Below are 23,479 nucleotides of genomic sequence, written 5' to 3' on the forward strand. Positions count from 1 at the left end.
ATAATAATTCATTAATTTATTTACATCTTTCCTAAGGGATTCAATGCTCAAAAATAATTTTTCCTTGTAATATTTCTGTATTTCTTATTATACTAGACTTATCTCTAACTTTTAAAATTACTTATAGAAGAGAAAATAGTGAAAGTGTGTCTTCTTTTGTCTTTGGCCTAAACTTTACCATAAGGCAGATTATAAAACTAAGGGCAGCATCAAGAAAAGCCTTTGAGTGTCAAGCAACAGTTTTCAAATTCCTTCTCCTCATCCTGAGATTCCTCCTCTCCGATGCCCATTCAAGAAGGAATATCTTTTTTATTTGTTCTCTTCCATTTTTAACAGGAGAAATTTGGAATATCTGTGGGGCATCCAGTTAATGGTTAGTAGTAGTAGGCAGACAAAAATATGAACCTTAGGGTAACAGCAAACTTAAGAGAGCAACTGCCCTAACCTGAAAGGGGATGTCCATCTAATACACTGTACACTGAAATTTTCAATATTTTTTCATCTTCTGATAAAATATTTATAAAAATCTTATTGCATTATAAAATTCCAGATCTTCTTCCAAATGAGAAAAAATTAAGATGAAAATTATATTATACATTTTATACCTCTAAGAGAAAAGTAAGTATACTGGATGGCAGTGGTTCTCAACCTTTCCTTTTAACCCAGTTATCTTCATAGGCTACGAACAATTCTTAACCTATCGTTTTTTAAAATCTGTAGAATTTTCTGCAAACACATAAAGTACATATAAACAGACTGTTCCCCTGACCTAATTTCCCCACAATAAATACAACTATGGCCCAGATCTCTCCTTAGAATTCCAAAATGATATATTCTATTCTATGCATTCGATATCTCTACCTGAATGCCTCTCAGGTATCTCAAATCTATAAAATAAACCTTTGGATTTTTCTCCCCAAACCAGTTTTTCCTCCACATTTCCTGTTAGTAAGCACCACCACTATCCACCCAGTTGTTCGAGCATCCTTGCTTCTTCCCTATCCTTTACTCTCCACATTCATTACAAGGTCCTGTCATTTCTACTCCAGAACATAGCCTGATTCATATTCTCCACTGCCACTGCTATCTTCGAAATTTATAAGTCAACATCATACTTTATAATGGCTTCGGCAACAGTTTCCTAAACCTCCTTGCTTCCATTATTGGCTCTACTAATCCAATTTCCACCCAGCAGCCAGATGTGTTTTGTTTTTAAATACAAATCACACCATGTTACTGTATTTGAAATGCAAACTCCCTGCCACGGCCAAGAAGACTTACTTGACCTGGCCCTATCTATCTCTCAAGCCTCATCTCTTAGAATTCCCTCCTCACTGTTCTACTCCCCTACTTTGCTCCATTCCTACAGGCTTTCCAAACATAAAGTTCTTTAGAACTTATACCTGGAAGCCCTTCTGGTAATTAACAGGCCTGGCTTCATCTCATTCTATAGGTCTCAGCTTCATGTTGTCTCCTCCAGGAGGCCTTTCCTGCCAACCTTATATAATCAATCCCACCTCCTTTTATTCTCAGTGTTCAAATTCTATTGATTTCCATCTTATCACTTACTGCAAACTATAATTAATGTCATGTTCATTATTATAAAGCTAGCACTTATTAGCACAGTGTCCTAGTACACAAAAGGGATCAAGTAGATAATCACTGTGAGGAAAAAAACTATTTGGGGCCCATAATATTTCAATTATTAATACCACTGGCCTAGTGGCTAATGCTATGGTTTGTATCCCTGAACTGTGATTTTAGTATCCTCCTAAGTCTTTAAATTCCCCTAAAACTACATCTTTCTCCCATACTCCCAGCCCAGACCCCCAAAATCAAGAGACTTCAGTCATGCTCCCAGCATTATTAGAGTTATCAAGTCTCCTACAGATAGAAGAGATTCTACCTCAATTTCAAATACTAAAGTCTCATAATATGCTTTTATTATACTCAAAATACAGACTCACTATCATATCGTATAGCTACTAACAGGTTAATTCATCCATAGTTACAATTCTCTATCACGGTATTGTAATTATTTTCTTTGGACTGATAATAAACAGTAATACAGAAACCTTCTAACATTTAGTAGCTTTGTGGGACAGTACCTGTTATATTACACAGCAGTTAAGAGCAAAAGTTCTGGAATAGGCATGGGTTCTAGTCCTGGCTCCGTCACTCACCAGCAGTGGGCTTGGGCAATTAACTTGACCTTTCTAATTCTAGTTGCAATGCTTGTTAAATGGGAGTAATAAAGATAGCTATACTTAAAAGGGATACTATAAGGACTAAATGAGATAACACATGTAAAACAATTAGCATTGTGCCTGGCACGAAGTAAGTAATCGTAATAATAGCTAACACTTATTGGACAACCAATAATCTCTGAATTTTCTAGTGCATATTCCATCACTAGTAACTAGTGTGATCCCCCTACATTTCAATTTACTCCTGTTTATATTTGGGCAGCAGATTAGACGAAAAAAGTGCCTTTGGCTCAAATATTCTATTTCCTCCCTTCAATATTATTTCAATTATATTGTGAAATAACCTAAAGTTGTACACAACTTTTCTTTTAGTCAATGCGGGGAGAAGGTAACTGCAGTTTAAACAATGTATATGTTTCCTCAGACAAATGTGCCAGTAACCTAGGAAGCTAAACTACAAAGGTGTCAAGACTTTTGTCCACTGCAACCAATGGAGCAGCCCCTGACTGCTATGTGTGATACAAAAGAAACTTACCAAATAAGGGAGTACTTCTCCTGACACAGCTTAGTCTTGCCATTTGTAATGTTATAATTCAGCAAGTGATTATGATGGAGTTTCAGATAACACCTATTTTGTTATCTTAAATGCATATTTCCTTCTAACATCACAAAACATACATCAGAATGATAACCTTTTGTTGCTCTTACTAGATCCCGACCTGTACCATAATTATGCTTAATAAGTTGGCTCTAATTAAACTTTAATATGAAAAAAGATATACGCACCCCAGTGTTCATAGCAGCACTACTTACAATAGCCAAGAAATGGAAGTAACCTAAATGTCCATCAACAGATGAGTGGATAAAGATGTGGAACATATACAATGGAATACTACTCAGCCATAAAAAAGAACGAAATAATGCCATTTGCAGCAACATGGATGGACCTAGAGATTATCATACTAAGTGAAGTCAGAAAGAGAAAGACAAGTGCCATATGGTGTCACTTATATGTGAAATCTAAAATATGATACAAATGAACTTATTTATAAAACAGAAACAGACCCACAGAGGTAGAAAACAAACTTACGGCTACCAAAACAGAAAGGGGGTGGGAGAGAGATAAATTAGGAGTTTGGGATTAGCAGATACAAACTACTATATATAAAATAGTTAAACAACAAGGTCCTACTGAATAGCACAGGGAACGATAATATCCTGTAATAAACCATAATGAAAAACAATATGAAAAAGAATAGATATCTGAATCACTTTGCTGTACACCAGAAACTAACATAACATTGTAAATAAACCATACTTCAATTTTTAAAAATGGTTATTTCTTAAAATCACTAATCCCATATAAAATTATTATGCATATGCCAAATAAAATTATGATCTACTATCACTGTTTTCCTTGTGGAAATCTTCCATGCGAGCATTAATAATAGTAGTTCATTTCAAACCTGTTTAAGTTTGATAAAAACTTTACAAGAGATATTGCAATTGAGAGTTCTTCTCAATGAAAGGAGGAAATGAAGGGGAAAAAAATATTGCACACCATTTCTATTTTGAAAACACCTCTACCCATCAAATGCTGTATTCTAAAAGGGATAAGCCTAGCATCTTTTCTTTTCTTTTCTCTCCCTTTCTTGTTAAAGTCATATAAGTAAGCAAATATTCCAACCTTCTTCTGTTGTGTCTCCTCACACTGCATAGCCACTTTTGAAGTTCAGGGCTTGCTCATGGGAGAGATATGTGGGAAAGGATAGTGTACTGAGAATAAGGCTGTTGAAACTCAAAGACAAACTATTTCCTCATTTCTCTTCCTACAAAGAACTTTAAACAGAAGGAAGGTTGCAAATGCAACACTGACTTCAATATGTTCCAATAAAGGGAAAAGACCCGGAACGATAGCCAAAATATAAAGCATAACTGTGATGAAATATTAAGAAAAAAATGAAACTGTGTTCCCTTTCAAATTGTTATGCTTGTACAAAAATTAAGAATAGTAACAGATGCAATACATCAGGCTACCATGTTAATCCAGCACACTGAAGTCTATGACTTTTTAACAGCTTTACTGAGATATAATTCATATGCTATACAAGTCACCCATGTATACACTTGGGTGGTTTTTAGTAAATTTAGAGTCGTGCAACCACAAACAATTTTAGAACATTTTTATCAAAGCCCTACTGATTGGGAATCACTCTTATTCCCTCCTAAATCCCCACCCTTTCACCTAAGTAACTACTAATTTACTTTCTGTCTCTATGGACTTACCCATTCTGGACATTTTATATAAATGAACCCAATACACAGCCTTCTGCGAATGGCTTCTTTCACTTAGCATAACTTTTTCAAGGTTCATCCACGTTGTAGCAATATATCAGTACTTTATTCCTTTTAACTGCCAAATAATATCCCATTCTTATGGCTATACCATATTTTGTTTTCCATTCATCAGCTGGCAAACATCCGAGTTGTTTCTACCTTCTGGCTACTATGAAAAATGCTTTTTTGAACATTCATGTACAAGTTTTTGAAAAGAGGTATGTCTTCAGTTCTCTTAGGTTCTATACCTAGGAGTGGAATTGCTGGATCATATGGTAATGAAGTCTGTTTTTTACTATAGCTAGAGTATTTAAGAGTTGTGCATACTTTGTAAAAAGGACTTTTCCCCACTACACTAAGCATATTTAAGTTAAATAAACCCACCTATACTGACAGAAAAAGACAAAGCTGAACATTATAAGTCATAAAAATTCTGAACAAGAAGTATTTTCTATTTTTTTACTTTTCAGAGTTCACTAACTTTGAAATATTAATATGTCATATTTATTTAAATAAAATCTACTGAATTTACCTGTTTTTACTTGAGTGCAAGAAATATTTAGAGTGACATTTCTGATGCTCAAATGATAAACATCACTGTGCATGCTTTTGTTTGAGGTTTTCAATTCCTTGGTATTAATGAGCTGAAAACTTATATCCACACAAAAACCTCCACAGGGGTGTTTGTTCATAGCTACCAAAACTTGGAGGCAACCAAAATGTCCTTCAGTAGGTGTGTGGGTAAACTGTTGTATATCCAGACAATGGAATATTATTCAGTGCTAAGAAGAAAGGAGCTATCAAGCTATGAAAAGACATGGAGGACTTAAATGCTTACCACTAGAGAAAAAAAGCCAATTTGAAAAGACTACATACTGTAAGATTCCAACTATATGGCATTCTGGAAAAGGTAAACCATCGCAGTCAAGACAGTGTGGTTGCCATGGGTTGGGGGGAGGAAGTGATGAATAAGCAGAGCATAGAGGATTTTTAGGGCAGTGAAACTATTCTGTACGTTACGATGGTAGATCTATGAAATTATACATTTGTCAAAACTCATAGGATGTACAACACCGAAATTGAATCCTAAAGTAAACTGTGTACTTTGGGTAATAATGAAACCATCAATACACCAATGTAACAGATACACTACTCTGGTGTAGAATGTTGATAGCAGGGGAGGTTGCACATGTGTGAGTGGGAATTATGTGTGAACTCTACTTTCTGCTCAATTTTGCTGTGAACCTAAAACTACTTTTTTTTTTTTCTGGCTGCATTGGGTCTTTGTTGCTGCATGCAGTCTTTCTCTAGTTGTGGCAAGTGGGGGCTACTCTTTGTTGTAGTGCGCAGGTTTCTCATTATGGTGGCTTCTCTTCTTGCGGAGCACGGGCTCTAGGCGTGTGGGCTTCAGCAGTTGCAGCACACAGGCTCAGCAGCTGCAGCACGTGGGCCCTAGAGTGTGTAAGCTTCAGTAGTTGTGGTGCGCAGGCTCAGAAGTTGTGGCTCGCGGGCTCTAGAGTTCAGGCTCAGTAGTTGTGGCGCACGGGCTTAGTTGCTCCGTGGCATGTGGGATCTTCCCAGACCGGGGATTGAACCCGTGTCCCCTGCATTGGCAGGCAGATTCTCAACCACTGTACCACCAGGGAAGTCCCCTAAAAATCCTCTTGAAAAATAAAGTTTGTTAATTAAGAAAAAAGTAAACAGTAGCCATTAGAAAATAAATAATGAACATTAAAAAAGTCACTTACTACTGTTTCCTTAGCAGGAGGAGGCTTGATCTGTTGACTGGGAATCAGAACAAATGTCAAAGTACCATGCATATCAGACTGTAACAGAAAAAGTACATTATTTTAAAAAGCTGTATTTATGAAAATCATTCCATGATCTTATGATCAATAGTCCCTAAACTGGACTATTCTGGAACTCCAAGGAGACTTAAAAATAAAAAATTGGAAAAGATGAATCCCATTTTATCAGGAAGCACAAATTATACCTTTCGTGGACTCCATCATACAGCTACCTAGGAATATGACATTCTGCAATTTTGGTCCTCTCGTCCACTGGGAAAAGCCACTTAGCCCATAAGTCTTGGGTTTTTATCTTCCATTAAGTTTAAGTTTGGAAGATTTCACAGTGAAGGACTGGAAGACACTGCAGCACTTCCGGGTCATCTACCCTGACATACATCGATTTTAATACAGTAGAATTTGAAATAGTAATTTTACTAGGATTAGAAAAGCGATGCAAGTACACAAATATTCTTACTTCCCAGATACTTTGTCTCTGTCATTCATTCTATTTTATAACTGTATAGAGTCTTACTACTAGGTTCTCTATTATTTTCCAATACAGTCGGCCCTCCGTATTCATGGGTTCCATATCTGTGAATTCAACCAACCGCGGATGGAAAAAAATTCCAGAAAGTTCCAAAATGCAAAACTTGATTTTGTCACCTGCAAACAGCTATTTACTTAGCATTTACATTGTATTAAGTATTATAAATAATCTAGAGATTATTTAAAGTATACTGGAGGATGTATGTAGCTTATATGCAAAAACTATGCCATTTTATGTAAGGGACTTGAGCACCCATGGATTTTGGTATCCATGGGGGCCCTGGAACCAATCCCCCATGGATACCAAGGGACAACTGTATACCACTGCCCACCTTGCTCAGCTACCTCCAGCCTAGACAGTAATCACACTTATGGTCCTGAGATAGCAGGGAGCAGTACTCAATCTAGAGACAGCAGCCAGTAAAACAAGGGCTAAGAACAATGACCACTAGCACTTTGTGCTATCAAAGCAATGAATGGGACTGGGTGACAATAAGGATGTGAGGATGTTTTCTAGGTTCTTCAGTAGACGTCAGCAGATAGGAGAGATTTTAATGTAACAACTGATATTAAGTAAATAAGAATATAAATCTGATTGATGGGTATATATGAAGTGATCATAAATCACCCTCAAAAGTTGGCTCTAAATGGCCTCCTGATTATACCACCACTGTCTAACAGGACTTTCTATGATGACGGAATTCTGATCAGTGGACTGGAATTGCAGAATGCCATATTCCTATATCTACACCTTCATATGATAGCCATTAGTAACATATGCTTCTTGAGCATCTGAAATGCAGCTAGTAAGAATGAGGAACTGAATTTTAAATGTTACTTAAATAGAAATAACTAGCACATGTAGCTAATGGTTATTATATTCAACAATGTAGATCTATACCACTGCTATTATCTAATATTGCTAAGGAAACAACAATCAATTGTAGGTAATAAAAAACCAAAATAAGGGCTTCCCTGGTGGCGCAGCGGTTAGGAGTCTGCCTGCCAATGCAGGGGACATGGGTTTGTGCCCCGGTCTGGGAAGATCCCACATGCCGTGGAGCGGCTGGGCCCGTGAGCCATGGCTGCTGAGCCTGCGCGTCCGGAGCCTGTGCTCCGCAACGGGAGAGGCCACAACAGTGAGAGGCCCACGTACCGCAAAAAAAAAAAAAAGAACATAAAATCATGAGGGTGTGAACTTTGTTTCGTTACTGTTTCCCTAGCAGCTAGCACACAGTAGGCATTTAACACATGTATTTTTGAATGAGTTATTATTAGTGATTTCAGAGGCGAACAAAATATACCTGGTAGTAATAAAGAAAAAAAAATCAGCAGCACCTCCACCCCCACAAGAATAAAATTCTACTAATAAATATTGTGGAAACAATTATACCATGGGAAAATTATGCTAGAAATTGTATAGAGATCTTAACAGTTATTTTTAAAATGCTTTTTAAATATTTTATTCTGAAGTCCAATAACAAAGGAGGCTTTTGAGAGTCTATCAATTATTCTTCTACACGGGGCAACTTACCAACAAGTCAAAAACCTCATTGACATCTTTCCCCCGAATTTCAATGCCATTGATCTCCAGAACTTCATCCCCTTCATGTAACAGACCACTTTTTTCTGCAGCACCTCCTTTTACTATCCGACTAATGATGACAGAATCCATTTCATTACGAACTGTAGCACCCTTAAAAAAATTCAATAGCCAATATTTAAATAAAAATGCAATTTTTTGGTTCAACATGTCCTCATTTTTTAATTTTTATTTTTGTATTCAACAATTCTAGCCTTCAGTTATCTTGAGAAAAAATGTATTTACACAGCTAGAATAATCATGGCAATTAGGTTTGAAAGCTGATCATTTCCCCCACATTTTGTGCTTCAGAAGCATTCCATTCGTTAAAATTCTAAAATCAGACTTTTGAAGCATACAACAGCATAAAAATGCACTTGTTCAAGAACAATGTGAAAGCCTATAATCAAATTTGTTCTCTATATGCTGGATGCTATTCAAATGGTTATACTATATTTAGGTATAATTAGTGAACATGACTTGTAACTAAAAGTCTTTTTAAATTCAAAATATCATTAAGAGATGAATACTAATCTGGTTAATTATCAAAATATTAAATATGATAGCTGCATCCAATTCACATTAAAATGTATTAAACATCAATATTTATTATACAAATTGGAAGTACAACTGCAATATATACACTCAAAAACTGGAAATATGAAATACAGAATAAAGCTTGAAAGTAGATAGTTTGTAACACTTTTCTCCTGAACTTTTATTTTAAAATTTTGTCATGACATTCCCAATTTCTTTCTTTCTGGTGGGGAAAACCTAGTTACATAAAATGCCCTTTAATAAAATACAGTCTCTATTTCATATACCACATTGTGCAAGACAATTTGAGAACTTAGGATTCAAAAATATTTCTCCCAAAATAAAGAAAATTAAGTCAATGATAGCAGACTAACAGAAAAACGTTCTACATATAAAAACCACAAAATATTAACATTAAACAATGCATACTTCTAAGTATATGTGAAGTATGTAAGTAATTACATTGAATGAAAAGATCAGACTTTCCACTGTTTTAAAAAGCTGGCAGGCTAATGAAGCAGATTGCTTGTCCCTTCTTTGTTCAACGATTACTTCACAAGCTATTATTTTCATCAAATTATGGGTGAGAAAAGATGAACAAATGATTTCTCAGATGAATAAGGAGTATGAGGAAGAACATAAAAGAATTCCAAAAAGTTAGCCTCCAAAGAGAAAAACTACCAGAAATGTAAAGGGTCTTCAACTATCTGCCATACAGAAGACCCCTGTGTAGAAAGGATCTTGTATCAGAGATGTGGGACACTTACCAATGGAATATCTCGAGCCTTTTCTATACGAACTATTTTTACAGTTTCTCCTCCATATTGGCCAATGCTTTCATAAACTCTCTCATCTGTAATGGGCTCTAGCTGCATTTCCTGCTCAGCAACCTTATCATGGGCCAGTAAAAGTGCCTGTTTCAAAGAAACCCATAGCATTTAAAGTAACAGCATGATTTATTTCTGTAGAGAGATTTTAACCTAATCATGTACATAGTATCCTGATCATTAAACCTTTAAAAGAAGTGCTGTAATTAATTATATATTCAGATCTCTTTCCAAACTTTCCAACTGAAGTACAGATGCAACCCTGTATCTTTTATAGCTAATAATAACTAAAGATTTGTTAGGTATAATACGGAATACTCTGGGATGAGTTATCAAAGTCTAAAATATTTATTAAACTTCATAAAAAACAAAATTACCTCAAGGGTCCAACATCACAGATAATTAAAATTTATGGAAAAATATGACCAAAAAAGGGAGGAATTTGTAAAGAATAAAGTTGTTTCAAAAATAATGTGGTTAACTTTAAGTACAAAAATATATAATCCAACAATAATTATTCTGCAGTGGAAGTTGTAAGCAATCAAAACAGGCTACATTAATATTTGAGGTCTCTTTTAGCCCAAGAGACTCTGATTCAAAGTGATTTTGGATGCTGGAAAAACCACACATATGATGTTCTCTCCATTTTCTACCTGAATATGTGGAGCATTCAGCAAAGCAGTTAATTCTTGTCCTTCCTTCTGGTGGATTGGCTTCAAAACACTTTGTACCTAAGAAACAAAGAATATTCTTCCTAGGTTATAAAAACTATCACTAGCATTTATAAAGATTTTTTTTTAAAAAAGGTATGATTTAAAATTGTAAAAACTAGAAAACGGTTCAAGATGGTGGAGTAGAAGGATGTGCGCTCGCTCCCTCTTCCGAGAGCGCCGGAATCACAACTAGCTGCTGGACAATCATCGACAGGAAGACACTGGAACTCACCAAAAAAGATACCCCACATCCAAAGACAAAGGAGAAGCCACAATGAGATGGTAGGAGGGGCGCAATCACAATAAAATCAAATCCCGTAACTGCTGGGTGAGTGACTCACAAACTGGAGAACACTTATACCACACAATTCCACCCACGAGAGTAAAGGTTCTGAGCCCCACGTCAGGCTTCCCAACCTTGGGGTACAGCAAAGGGAGGAGGAATTCCTAGATAATCAGACTTTGAAGGCTAGCAGGATTTGATTGCAGGACTTCCACAGGACTGGGGGAAACAGACACTCATTCTTGGAAGGCACAAAGTAGTGTGCCCATTGGGACCCAGGGGAAGGAGCAGAGACACCATAAGAGACTGAACCAGACCTACCTGATAGTGTTGAAGGGTCTCCTGCAGAGGCAGGGGGTGGCTGTGGCTCACTGTGAGGACAAGGACACTGGCAGCAGAAGGTCTGGGAAGTACTCCTTGGCGTGAGCCCTCCCAGAGTCTGCCATTAGCCCCACCAAAGAGCCAGGTAGGCTCCAGTGCTGTGTTGCCTCAGGCCAAACAACCAAAAGGGAGGGAATCCAGCCCCACCCATCAGCAGACAAGCAGATTAAAATTTTACTGAGCTCTGCACACCAGAGCAACACCCAGCTCTACCCACCACTAGTCCCTCCCATCAGAAAACTTGCACAAGCCTCTTAGGTAGCCTCATCCAGCAGAGGGCAGAGAGCAGAAGCAAGAAGAACTACAATCCTGCAGCCTGTGGAACAAAAACCACATTCACGGAAAGACAAGATGAAAAGGCAGAGGGCTATGTACCAGATGAAGGAACAAGATACAACCCCAGAAAAACAACTAAATGCAGTGGAGATAGGTAAACTTCTGGAAAAAGAATTCAGAATAATGACAGTGAATATGATCCAGGACCTCAGAAAAAGAATGGAGGCAAAGATTGGGAAGATGCAAGAAATGTTTAACAAAGACCTAGAAGAATTAAAGAACAAACAAACAGAGATGAACAATACAATAAGTGAAATGAAAATACGCTAGAAGGAATCAATAGCAGAATAATGGAGGCAGAAAAACGGACAAATGACCTGGAAGACAGAATGGTGGAATTCGTTGCCACAGAACAGAATAAAGAAAAAAGACTGAAAAGAAATGAAGACAGCCTAAGAGACCTCTGGGACAACATTAAACGCACCAACATTCGCATTATAGGGGTCCCAGAAGGAGAAGAGAGAGAGAAAGGACCTGAAAAAATATTGGAAGAGATTATAGTCGAAAACTTCCCTAACATGGGAAAGGAAACAGCCACTCTCCGGAAGCGTAGAGAGTTCCAAGCAGGATAAACCCAAGGAGAAACATGCCGAGACACACTGTAATCAAATTGACAAAAATTGAAGACCAAGAAAAATTATTGAAAGCAGCAAGGGAAAAACGACAAGTAACATACAACAGAACTCCCATAAGGTTAACAGCTGATTTCTCAGCAGAAACTCTACAAGCCAGAACGGAGTGGGATGATATATTTAAAGTGATGAAAGGGAAGAACCTACAACAAAGATTACTATACCCAGCAAGGATCTCATTCAGATTCAACGGAGAAATCAAAAGCTTTACAGACAAGCAAAAGCTAAGAGAATTCAGCACCACCAAACCAGATCTACAACAAATGCTAAAGGAATTTCTCTAAGCAGGAAACACAAGAGAAGAAAAGGACCTACAGAAACAAACCCATAACAATTAAGAAAATGGTAACAGGAACATACATATTCATAATTACCTTAAACGTGAACAGATTAAATGCTCCAATCAAAAGACACAGGCTCGCTGAATGGATACAAAAACAAGACCCATCTATATGCTGTCTACAAGAGACCCACTTCAGACCTAGGGACACATACGGACTGAAAGTGAGGGGATGGAAAAAGATATTCCATGCAAATGGAAATCAAAAGAAAGCTGAGTAGCAATACTCATATCAGATAAAATAGACTTTAAAATAAAGAATGTTACAAGAGACAAGGAAGGACACTACATAATGATCAATGGATCAATCCAAGAAGAAGACATAACAATTATAAATATACATGCACTCAACATAGGGGCACGTCAATACATAAGGCAACTGCTGACAGCTATAAAAGAGGAAATCGACAATAACACAATAATGGTGGGGAACGTTAACACCTCACTTACACCAATGGATAGATCATCCAAATAGAAAATTAATAAGGAAACACAAGCTTTAGATGACACAACAGACCAGACAGATTTAATTGACATTTGTAGGACATTCCATCCAAAAACAGCAGATTACACTTTCTTCTCAAGTGCACACAGAACATTCTCCAGGATAGATAACATCTTGGGTCACAAATGAAGCCTCAGTAAATTTAAGAAAACTGAAATATCAAGCATCTTTTCTGACCACAATGCTATGAGATTAGAAATCAATTACAGGGAAAAAAACCCACAAAAAACCACAAACACATGGAGGCTAAACAATACATTAGTAAATAACCAAGAGATCACTGAAGAAATCAAAGAGGAAATCAAAAATACCTAGAGACAAATGACAAAGAAAACATGATGATCCAAAAGCTATGGGATGCAGCAAAAGCAGTTCTAAGAGGGAAGTTTATAGCAATACAATCCTACCTCAAGAAGAAGAAAAATCTCAAATAAACAATCTAACCTTACACCTACAGGAACTAGAGAAAGAAGAACAAACAAAACCCAAAGTTAGTAGAAGGAAAGAAGTCATAAAGATCAGAGCAGAAGTAAATGAAATAGAAACAAAGAAAACAATAGCAAAGAACAATAAAACTAAAAGCTGGTTCTCTGAGAAGATAAACAAAATTGATAAACCATTAGCCAGACTCATCAAGAAAAAGAGGGAGAGGACTCAAATCAATAAAATTAGAAATGAAAAAGGAGAAGTTACAACAGACACCGCAGAAATACAAAGCATCATGAGAGACTACTACAAGCAACTCTATGCCAATAAAATGGACAACCTGGAAAAAATGGACAAATGCTTAGAAAGGTATAAGCTTCCAAGACTGAACCAGGAAGCAATAGAAAATATGAACAGACCAATCACAAGTAATGAAATTGAAACTGTGATTACAAATCTTCCAACAAACAAAGGTCCAGGACCAGATGGCTTCGCAGGTGAATTCTATCAAACACTTAGAGAAGAGCTAACACCCATCCTTCTCAAACTCTTCCAAAAAATGCAGAGGAAGGAACATTTCCAAACTCATTCTATGAGGCCACCATCACCCTGATACCAAAACCAGACAAAGATACTACAAAAAAAGAAAATCACAAACCAATATCATTGATGAATACAGATGGAAAAATCCTCAACAAAATACTAGCAAACAGAATCCAACAACACATTAAAAGGATCATACACTATGATCAAGTGGGATTTATCCCAGGGATGCAAGGAGTCTTCAATATACAAAAATCAATCAATGTGATACACCATATTAACAAATTGAAGAAGAAAAACTATGGTCATCTCAATGGATGCAGAAAAAGCTTTTGACAAAATTCAACAACCATTTATGATACAAACTCTCCAGAAAGTGTCCATAGAGGGAACCTACCTCAACATAATAAAGGCCATATACAACAAACCCACAGCAAACATCATTCTCAATGGTGAAAAACTGAAAGCATTTCCTCTAAGATCAGGAACAAAACAAGGATGTCCACGCTCGCCACTATTATTCAACATAGTTTTGGAAGTCCCAGCCACGGCAATCAGAGAAGAAAAAGAAATAAAAGGAATACAAATTGGAAAAGAAGAAGTAAAACTGTCACTGTTTGCAGATGACATGATACTATACATAGAGAATCCTAAAGATGCCTCCAGAAAACTTCTTGAGCTAATCAATGAATTTGGTAAAGTTGCAGGATACAAAATTAATGCACAGAAATCTCTTGCATTCCTATACACGAATGATGAAAAGAGAAATTGAGGAAACACTCCCATTTACCACTGCAACAAAAAGAATACAATACCTAGGAATAAACCTACCTAGGGAGACAAAAGAGCTGTATGCAGAAAGCTATAAGACACTGATGAAAGAAATTAAAGATGATACAAACAGATGGAGAGATATGCCATGTTCTTGGAAGAATCAATATTGTGAAAATGACTATACTACCCAAAGCGATCTATAGATTCAATGCAATCCCTATCAAATTACCAATGGCATTTTTTACAGAACTAGAACAAAAAATCCTAAAATTTGTATGGAGACACAAAAGACCCCAAATAGCCAAAGCTGTTTGAGGGAAAAAAACGGAGCTGGAGGAATCAGACTCCCTGACCTCAGACTATACTACAAAGCTACAGTAATCAAGACAATATGGTACTGGCACAAAAACAGCAATACAGATCAATGGAACAGGATAGGAAGCCCAGAGATAAGCTCACACACCTATGGTCAACTAATCTATGACAAAGGAGGCAAGGATATACAGTGGAGAAAAGACAGTCTCTTCAATAAGTAGTGCTGGGAAAACTGGACAGCTACATGTAAAAGAATGAAATTAGAACACTCTCTAACACCATATACAAAAATAAAGTCAAAATGGATTAGAGACCTAATTGTAAGACTGGACACTATAAAAACTCTTAGAGGAAAACAAAGGAAGAACACTCTTTGACATAAATCACTGCAAGATCTTTTTTGACCTACCTCCTAGAGTAATGGAAATAAAAACAAAAATAAACAAATGGGACCTAATGAAACTTAAAAAGCTTTTGCACAGCAAAGGAAACTATAAACAAGACGAAAAGACAACCCTCAGAATTGGAGAAAATATTTGCAAACCAATCAACAGACAAAGGATTAATCTCCAAAATATATAAACAGCTCATGCAGCTTGATATTAAAAAAACAAACAACCCAATCCAAAAATGGGCAAAAGAGCTAAATAGACATTTCTCCAAAGAAGACATACAGATGGCCAAGAAGCACATGAAAAGCTGCTCAACATCACTAATTATTAGAGAAAAGCAAATCAAAACTACAATGAGGTATCACCTCACACCAGTTAGAATGGGCATCATCAGAAAATCTACAAACAACAAATGCTGGAGAGGGTGTGGAGAAAAGGGAACCCTCCTGCATTGTTGGTGGGAATGTAAATTGATACAGGCAGTATGGAGAACAGTATGGAGGTTCCTTAAAAACCTAAAAATAGAACTACCATATGACCCAGCAATCCCACTACTGGACATACACCCTGAGAAAACCATAATTCAAAAAGACACATGCACCCCAATGTTCATTGCAGCAGTATTTACAATAGCCAGGTCATGGAAGCAACCTAAATGCCCATCGACAGACGAATGGATAAAGAAGATGTGGTACATATACAGAATGGAATATTATTTAGCCATAAAAAGGAACAGAATTTGGTCATTTTTAGAGACGTGGATGGATCTACAGACTGTCATACAGAGTGAAGTAAATCAGAAAGAGAAAACAAATATCGTATATTAACACATATATGTGGAACCTAGAAAAATGGTACAGATGAACTGGTTTGCAGGGCAGAAATTGAGACAGAGGTAGAGAACAAACATATGGACACCAAGGAGGGAAAGTGGTGGTGGGGGGTGTGTGTGATGAATTGGGAGATTCGGATTGACATATACACACTAAAATGTATAAAATGGATAGCTAATAAGAATCTGCTGCTTAAAAAAATAAATAAAATAAAAATTCAGAAAAAAATTGTAAAAACTACTTGTAAGAAAGAAAAGCACTAAAGAGAATTATAACTTTAAAAAAGTATTTTTTTCTCACAGTTTTCAATCTTGTTACCTGATTGACAATAGCATTTTTATTTATGCCTATGAATGAGGTATTTCCTTCTTGAAAATTTCTGCAAACATACTATGTAAAAGAGACTAATAATGATTATATAAGGGAAGAACTGTTCTAACAGTTATGTTGCTATTTTATAGTGTTTTAATCATATGTTTATGTAACTACATTTTAAATCAGAGATGACATTTTAAAGTTACAGACTAACATATAAATTTATATTGGAGTAATGAAACAACCACCATACTACAGTGAATCACATTAAAAAATTTACCCAAGTCAAGCAATTCTTGCACTCCTAGGATAAACTCCACTTGATTTTGAAGAATTTTTTTTAGTCTTTGTTTCCTCACCTGTAGATTGGCGCCTACAATGTAAGGTTCTTAAAAGATTGAGATAATCCACACAAACTGCTTAGCACACTACCTAGCACATAGTAAATTGTTACCTTAATATATTTCTAGATGTGAGTTACTCACATTTTAAGATTTCTATATTAATGTTCATAAACCGGATTAGAGACTTGGTGAGCATAGTCATATACACTGGTCTACAGAACTACTGTTTTTAGTATCTATACTATTCTAGCACAATGAGTTGGGAAATAGTCAACAAATATACATGAAAACAGTTTATTTAACGTAAGACTCATATGCTCCTTAATGTTTTGATAGAGCTTGTAAAATTATCTGGGCCTGGTAGTTTATTTTAGGGGTGGATTTCCAACTTTCAATTTTATCTATAGTTACTACTTTTTTTTGGTTACCTTTTCTTAAGTCACTTTTGGCAATTTACATTTTCTTACAAAAACCACCCACTTGACAGCACTTTCACATTTAGTGACATAAAGTTGCAATTATAATTTTTTAGTCTCCTGTGTTTGCATCTACGCTTCTTTTTTCTTTCCTAATGTTATTAGTATTTTTTCTTCATCTAACTGGTCAAAGGTTTCTCTGTTTTCTTGTACTTGTCAAAAAACCAGCTTTTGATGTTAAATCTATTGTTCTTTCCATTTAAATAATTTAATTCCTTTTTTCTGCTCTAGTTTATTTCCCTTTTCAATTTCTAATCACTTGAGCTGTATGTTCAGTCGAATTATTTTCCATCTTTTTTTCTACCAGAAATATTTAAAGGTACAAATTTGCTCTGTGGACTAGTTTTCCTCAAAGATTATACTATATATGTTTTCACTATTAATACCTCTGATTTTATTCCTTTCTGTGCTTCCTAACTCAAGTACCAAAAAGAGCACTTTGCAGCAATGCAGATTAACAAAGCCAAAATTATCATCATCAATGAAAACATATAGAAGTAAATTAATATATAGTATAATTTTTTAATAAAACTAACTCACGATTGGGACTTCCCTGGTGGCACAGTGGTTAAGAATCTGCCTGCCGGTGTGGGGGACACAGGTTCAATCCCTGGTCTAGGAAGATCCCACATGCCGCGAAGCAACTAAGCCTGTGCACAACTACTGAGCCTGTACTCTAGAGTCCACGAGCCACAACTGCTGAGCCCGGTGCTAAAACTACTGAAACTCGCGTGCCTAAAGCCCGTGCTCCACAACAAGAGAAGCCACCTCAGTGAGAAGCCCGCGCACCGCAACAAAGAGTAGCCCCCTCTTGCTGCATCTAGAGAAAGCCTGTGCACAGCAGCAAAGACCCAACGCAGCCAAAATTAAATTAATTAATTTTTAAAAAAGTAACTCATGATTAGAACAGGAATCTAGTAATTCTCTAATACCTCTTATGGTTATTTTAAATAATTTTTAAAGTAATTCCCCCATCAAACCTAAGAGATGATAATTTTGGGATTAACTAATTTGACCACAAGTAGATCATAGCAATGACAGCATCAAAATTAGCCTGTCCTCTGGTTTTGGTACCTAGAAAAACATGTTTCTAAATGTAAAGTTCTATATGTATAAACAGGGGGGCATAGCAATTATTATCTTTTGCAAGAATTCGATTAAAGTCTTACTAATGGTCGAGTGCAGTAATCCAAAACTGTCAATAATTAAATGCTGATTTTTAAAATAGGGTACTTTTCTTTTTTAAATATATCATATCCCAGTTAATTTAAAATGAAATTTATAGTCCCTAAGAAAGTAATCCTGAGAGAGAAAGAAAATTTTCGATTAGAAATGCACTTTGAACAAAATGTACAAAGTCAACTCAATAATTTTGTGTATAGACACTTTTTTTCTATCTTTACCTTTTTATTTATTTATTTATTTTGGCTGCACTGCACGGCTTGCAGGATCTTAGTTCCTCGACCAGGGATTGAACTTGGGGCCATGGCAGTGAAAGTGCCAAGTCCTAACCACTGGACTGCAGGGGAATTCCCTCCTATTTTTACTTTTAAATCAGTTCCTAGCACCTCTGAGATAGTCCCTTCTAAAGAAATTTCAACTCCTGTTATGTGTTTATTTCCTTCCCCTATTAATCTAGTTGTTGCCTATTTTAGTGTCAACATACAACATGAGCTACTTCTACAAAGGCCTAAGGAATTAAAAGGCTATTCTTACCTCATACTGGCTCCTTTCCATTAGGCTATAAAAATGCTCTAATCTCTTATCTTTAAAAAAAAAAAGTTCTCTCTTGATCTTGTACTCTTCTCTAGCTAAAATACTTTCTCTATTTTCCTTCAAAGCATTTTAAACTAATTTTTTTTAATTACAGAAATGGTATATGTTAAATGTGAAAAATCAGAAAATAGATAATCCAAAAGAAGGAAATAAAACTCACCATAATCCCCAAACCTAGGGAGAATCATTTGGTATATATCCTCCTATATTCTTATACTTGTTTTTACCAAAATATTCACCAAGAGATACACATCTGACAGGAGGACTTGTAACTAGAGTACATTAAGAACTCTTACAACTCAATAAAATTTACAATATGATTTTTAAAATGGGAAAAAGATCAAAATATTTTCCAAAAGAAGGAAACAGCTTATGAAAAAATGCTCAACATATGGAAATGCAAACTAAAACAAGATACTGTTACACATCTGCTAGAATAATAAAATGGAAATAACCTAAATATCCACCAATAGGAAAGTGGTTAAACAAACTGTAGGATATGCATACGATGGAATACTACTCAACAAGAAGCTCAAACGACTAAATACATGCAACACACCGATGAATTTGAAAAACATTATACTAAACAAAGCAAGTCAGATATAAAAGACTATATATTATTTTATTCCATTTATATGAAATTTCCAGAAAAGGCAAATCTGTAAAAACAGAAAACAGATCACTGGCTGCCTAGGGTCTGGGGAGTGGGAAGTGGTTGCTGTCTACAAAAGAAATTAAGGGAGCTTTATGCATTCACGGATGTTTCTATAACTTGACTGTGGTGGTAGATTACACAGGCGTATACATGTGCCAAAAATATTGAACTATATAATGAAGCATACCAATTTTAAGTGTACATAAATTATATCTCAATAAAGTTGGTTATCTAAAACAATACACCCATAACCTCAAAACCATGAGAAAATCTTTGTGTATATCCTTTACTTCTTACTTTTACCAGAATGAGATCATGCTAGTCATACTGTTTTATAACAATATAACTATTTCAATTTGATACTAATTATTTTTTTTAATTAATTAATTAATTTGTTTATTTTTTACTGCATTGGGTCTTCATTGCTGCACGCGGGCTTTCTCTAGTTGCAGTGAGCGGGGGCTACTCTTCGTTGCAGTGAGCAGGCTTCTCATTGCGGTGGCCTCTCTTGTTGCAGAGCACAGGCTCCAGGTGCGTGGGCTCCAGCAGTTGTGGCACACGGGCTCCAGAGCGCAGGCTTAGTAGTTGTGGCGCATGGGCTTAGCTGCTCCGTGGCACGTGCGATATTCCCAGACCAGGGCTCAAACCCGTGTCTCCTGCATTGGCAGGCAGATTCTTAACCACTGCACCACAGGGAAGCCCTAATTTCCTACTGAAATATTTCTTCACTTCATGTTCAATGGCTGTTCAAAATCTTACATCTGGACAATTACACTAGCCTCCATACTCTAAGCCGGACTCCATTCTTGATCTCACACATCTCCCGCAATGTTATCAGAATAATACTTTAAACAGGAAGCCTGTTTATATCAAACTCTTGTTTAAAATCCTTCGGTAGCTCTGCAATCACTTATAAATTTCTTGCTTTGAACTCTTTTAGTGGCTTTTGTGTATTAAATTTGAGAAACACATCAACATCTAAATAAGAAAATTACCTATATATCCACCACCCAGAGATAGCCTTGTTAATAATTTATTATTTCTCTCAATATCTCTTTACCTGCATTTTCAAATAGGATATCTGTGTGTATACACATTTTATCTATACTTTAATAGGCCTCATGTTGACTACCAAATGAATCAAGGTTTTAGTTTTTCAAAGTAACTTATTCACATTTTCCCTGTTCCCCTACAACATTTCATGACTTTTTCTTGTTTTACTGCACTAGCTAGTACCTCCAGAAAAATGCTGAATACTAGTGGTGAGAGTCTGTAGATTCCTTTTATTATTCCAGGCTTAAAAAGCAACATGCTGGGGACTTCCCTGGTGGCACAGTGGTTAAAAATCTGCCTGCCAATGCAGGGAACACGTGTTTGAGCCCTGGTCTGGGAAGATCCCACATGCCATGGAGCAACTAAGCCCATGCACCACAACTACTGAGCCTGCGCTCTAGAGCCCGAGGCCACAACTACTGAGCCCGCGTGCCACAACTACTGAAGCCCACGCGCCTAGAGCCTGTGCTCCACAAGAGAAGCCACCGCAATGAGAAGCCCGTGCACCGCAATGAAGAGCAGCCCCTGCTCACTGCCACTAGAGAAAGCCCGCGCGCAGCAACAAAGACCCAACGCAGACAAAAATTAAAAAAAAAAAAGCAACATGTTGGGTGTTTCATCATTAGGTAAGATGCTCCCTATTAGTTTCTGATATTGTTCTTCATCAAGTTAACAAAATGTACCTGGTTTTCTAAGAATTCTCATTATCAAGGAAAAGGTATTAAATTTTTTTCAGATGTCTTTTCTGCATCAAGTTGACCATATGTTTTTCTCCTTTCATCTATTCATGTAACTTAATTATTTTAAAATGTTTACTAATGTGGATCCATTGTAAGAAAATTTAAACTTATTAATATGGCTTATTTGGCCTTCAGGACCTGGACTCTATCTTGAAAATCATATCCTACTCCTTACTCATTGTGCAATAAATATGCCATGCTTTCTCAGTCACTACTATCCTTGAACCCTTTGCCAGTGGAAAGGCTTTCCTTCTTTCTTGGGCTTTCAGGTAAATTCCCAACTGTCCTTCAAGACTTAGCATATTAAATTTTCTGTTTCTTCCTTCCTCCCAAATCTCCTCCTCTGCCATGTCTGCCTCTCCCCAACCCCTACTGAAGTAGGCACATCTCATTACGCTCTTGGTACCTTTTTCATACTGCCACCATAGTACTTCTCATTAGATTGTGATTGTTAACTCATTTTTCTTCCACAGTGAGAGTCTAACTCAATTTTCACTGGTTGATGTGCATCTGGGCTCCTTCCAGCTTCTAATGATTATCTGGCTGCTATGAACGTTTATGCTTAAGCCTTTGTGTGGATATGTTTTCATCTCTCTCAGGTACATACCCAGACATAAAAATGTTGGGTCACAGATATAGGTACTTTAGCTTTAGCAGACATTTCCAAACATTTTCCAAAGTGGCAATACCAATTTATACTCCACCAGTAACACTATCAGAGTTTCAGTTCCTCCATAAGTTCATTAAGATTTAACATTGCCAGTCTTGCAAAAATTTTTTTAGTCATTTTGGTGTCTATGCGGTAGTCTCTCATTTTGTTTTAATTTGCATTTCTCTATTAGCTAATGATGCTGAACTTTTCATACTTACTGGCTGTTGGGGTTTCCTCTTTTTGAGAAGTCTCTGTTCAAGTCCTTTGCCCATTAAAAAAAAACTAAGTAGTCTCTTTCTTGTTAATTTGCGACAGTTCTTTTGGATGCAAGTTTTTGTTATATACATACTTATACACGTATATACCTCAATATCTCAAAATCAAACACCATTTTCTAGTTTGTTGGCTTGCATTTTTACTGGATAAGCAAAAGTTCATTTAACGAAACCCAGGTTCTCAACCTTTTCTTGATAAAAGCACTTTAAAAATGACCAAAAAACTTGTTTTACATTTATTAATGAGTATCCTGGATTGTCAAAGATATAATCTGGATCTCAGTATCTGAAGTTTTCAGAAGCTGTATTATCTATTATATGATATTTAATGTTTAACTGATATTTTAAGCTATAAAAACAAAGAACACTTCCTAATGTGTTAAGACATTCTTTCATCAAATTCTTGAGTTTTTTTTACTTACTTGGATTAAATTTCCATTTAAAAATGATATACTAACTGAAACATGAGGTAATTTCTTCCTTTAAATACTGTATATGAAAAAAGCTGGAATTATGAATGCTAAAAAGCAAAAAATTAGGCAATGGGCATATGAGTAGCCTAGTTAGTCTCATCCCAGTCACAAAACCTCACCTGGCCTCAAAATTCAGAAACATAAAACAGAAGGGTTGAATAAGGTGACTGTTAAGCTTTTCCAGCTGTAAAATAAAAGCAATGGGTCCATTTAACCTTCAGAATTTTGTTATCAGATTTAACACTCTTCTTTGATGAGTTCCAAGTACATCCTTTTCTCACATGTTATGCACTGTCAAGTCAGGGCTGCCACACAGTTGTGCATGCACAACTCCAGGGGAAGTCATTCACTTTGTAGCACAACCGTATGTTGTTGCCCCAACTAGGTTAGTCATTTTGCACTCATTTTAAGACCAGTCTCA

General features: G+C 36.3%; 1 protein-coding gene across 1 annotated transcript in view; it reads right to left on the reverse strand.

Annotated features, from left to right (window-relative positions):
- Positions 1-23,479, reverse strand: part of PALS1 (protein associated with LIN7 1, MAGUK p55 family member) — a 62,909-nt gene that overhangs the window by 23,450 nt on the left and 15,980 nt on the right. Inside the window, exons 3-6 of the mRNA XM_065871676.1 lie at positions 10,480-10,557; positions 9,767-9,913; positions 8,415-8,576; positions 6,293-6,370 (exon numbers count right to left, since the gene is read on the reverse strand). Coding sequence (XP_065727748.1) covers positions 6,293-6,370; positions 8,415-8,576; positions 9,767-9,913; positions 10,480-10,557 — 465 coding nt within the window. The remainder of the gene's footprint in view (positions 1-6,292; positions 6,371-8,414; positions 8,577-9,766; positions 9,914-10,479; positions 10,558-23,479) is intronic.

This window comes from Phocoena phocoena, chromosome 2 (genome assembly GCF_963924675.1).
Source record: "Phocoena phocoena chromosome 2, mPhoPho1.1, whole genome shotgun sequence".
Lineage (NCBI taxonomy): Eukaryota > Metazoa > Chordata > Mammalia > Artiodactyla > Phocoenidae > Phocoena > Phocoena phocoena.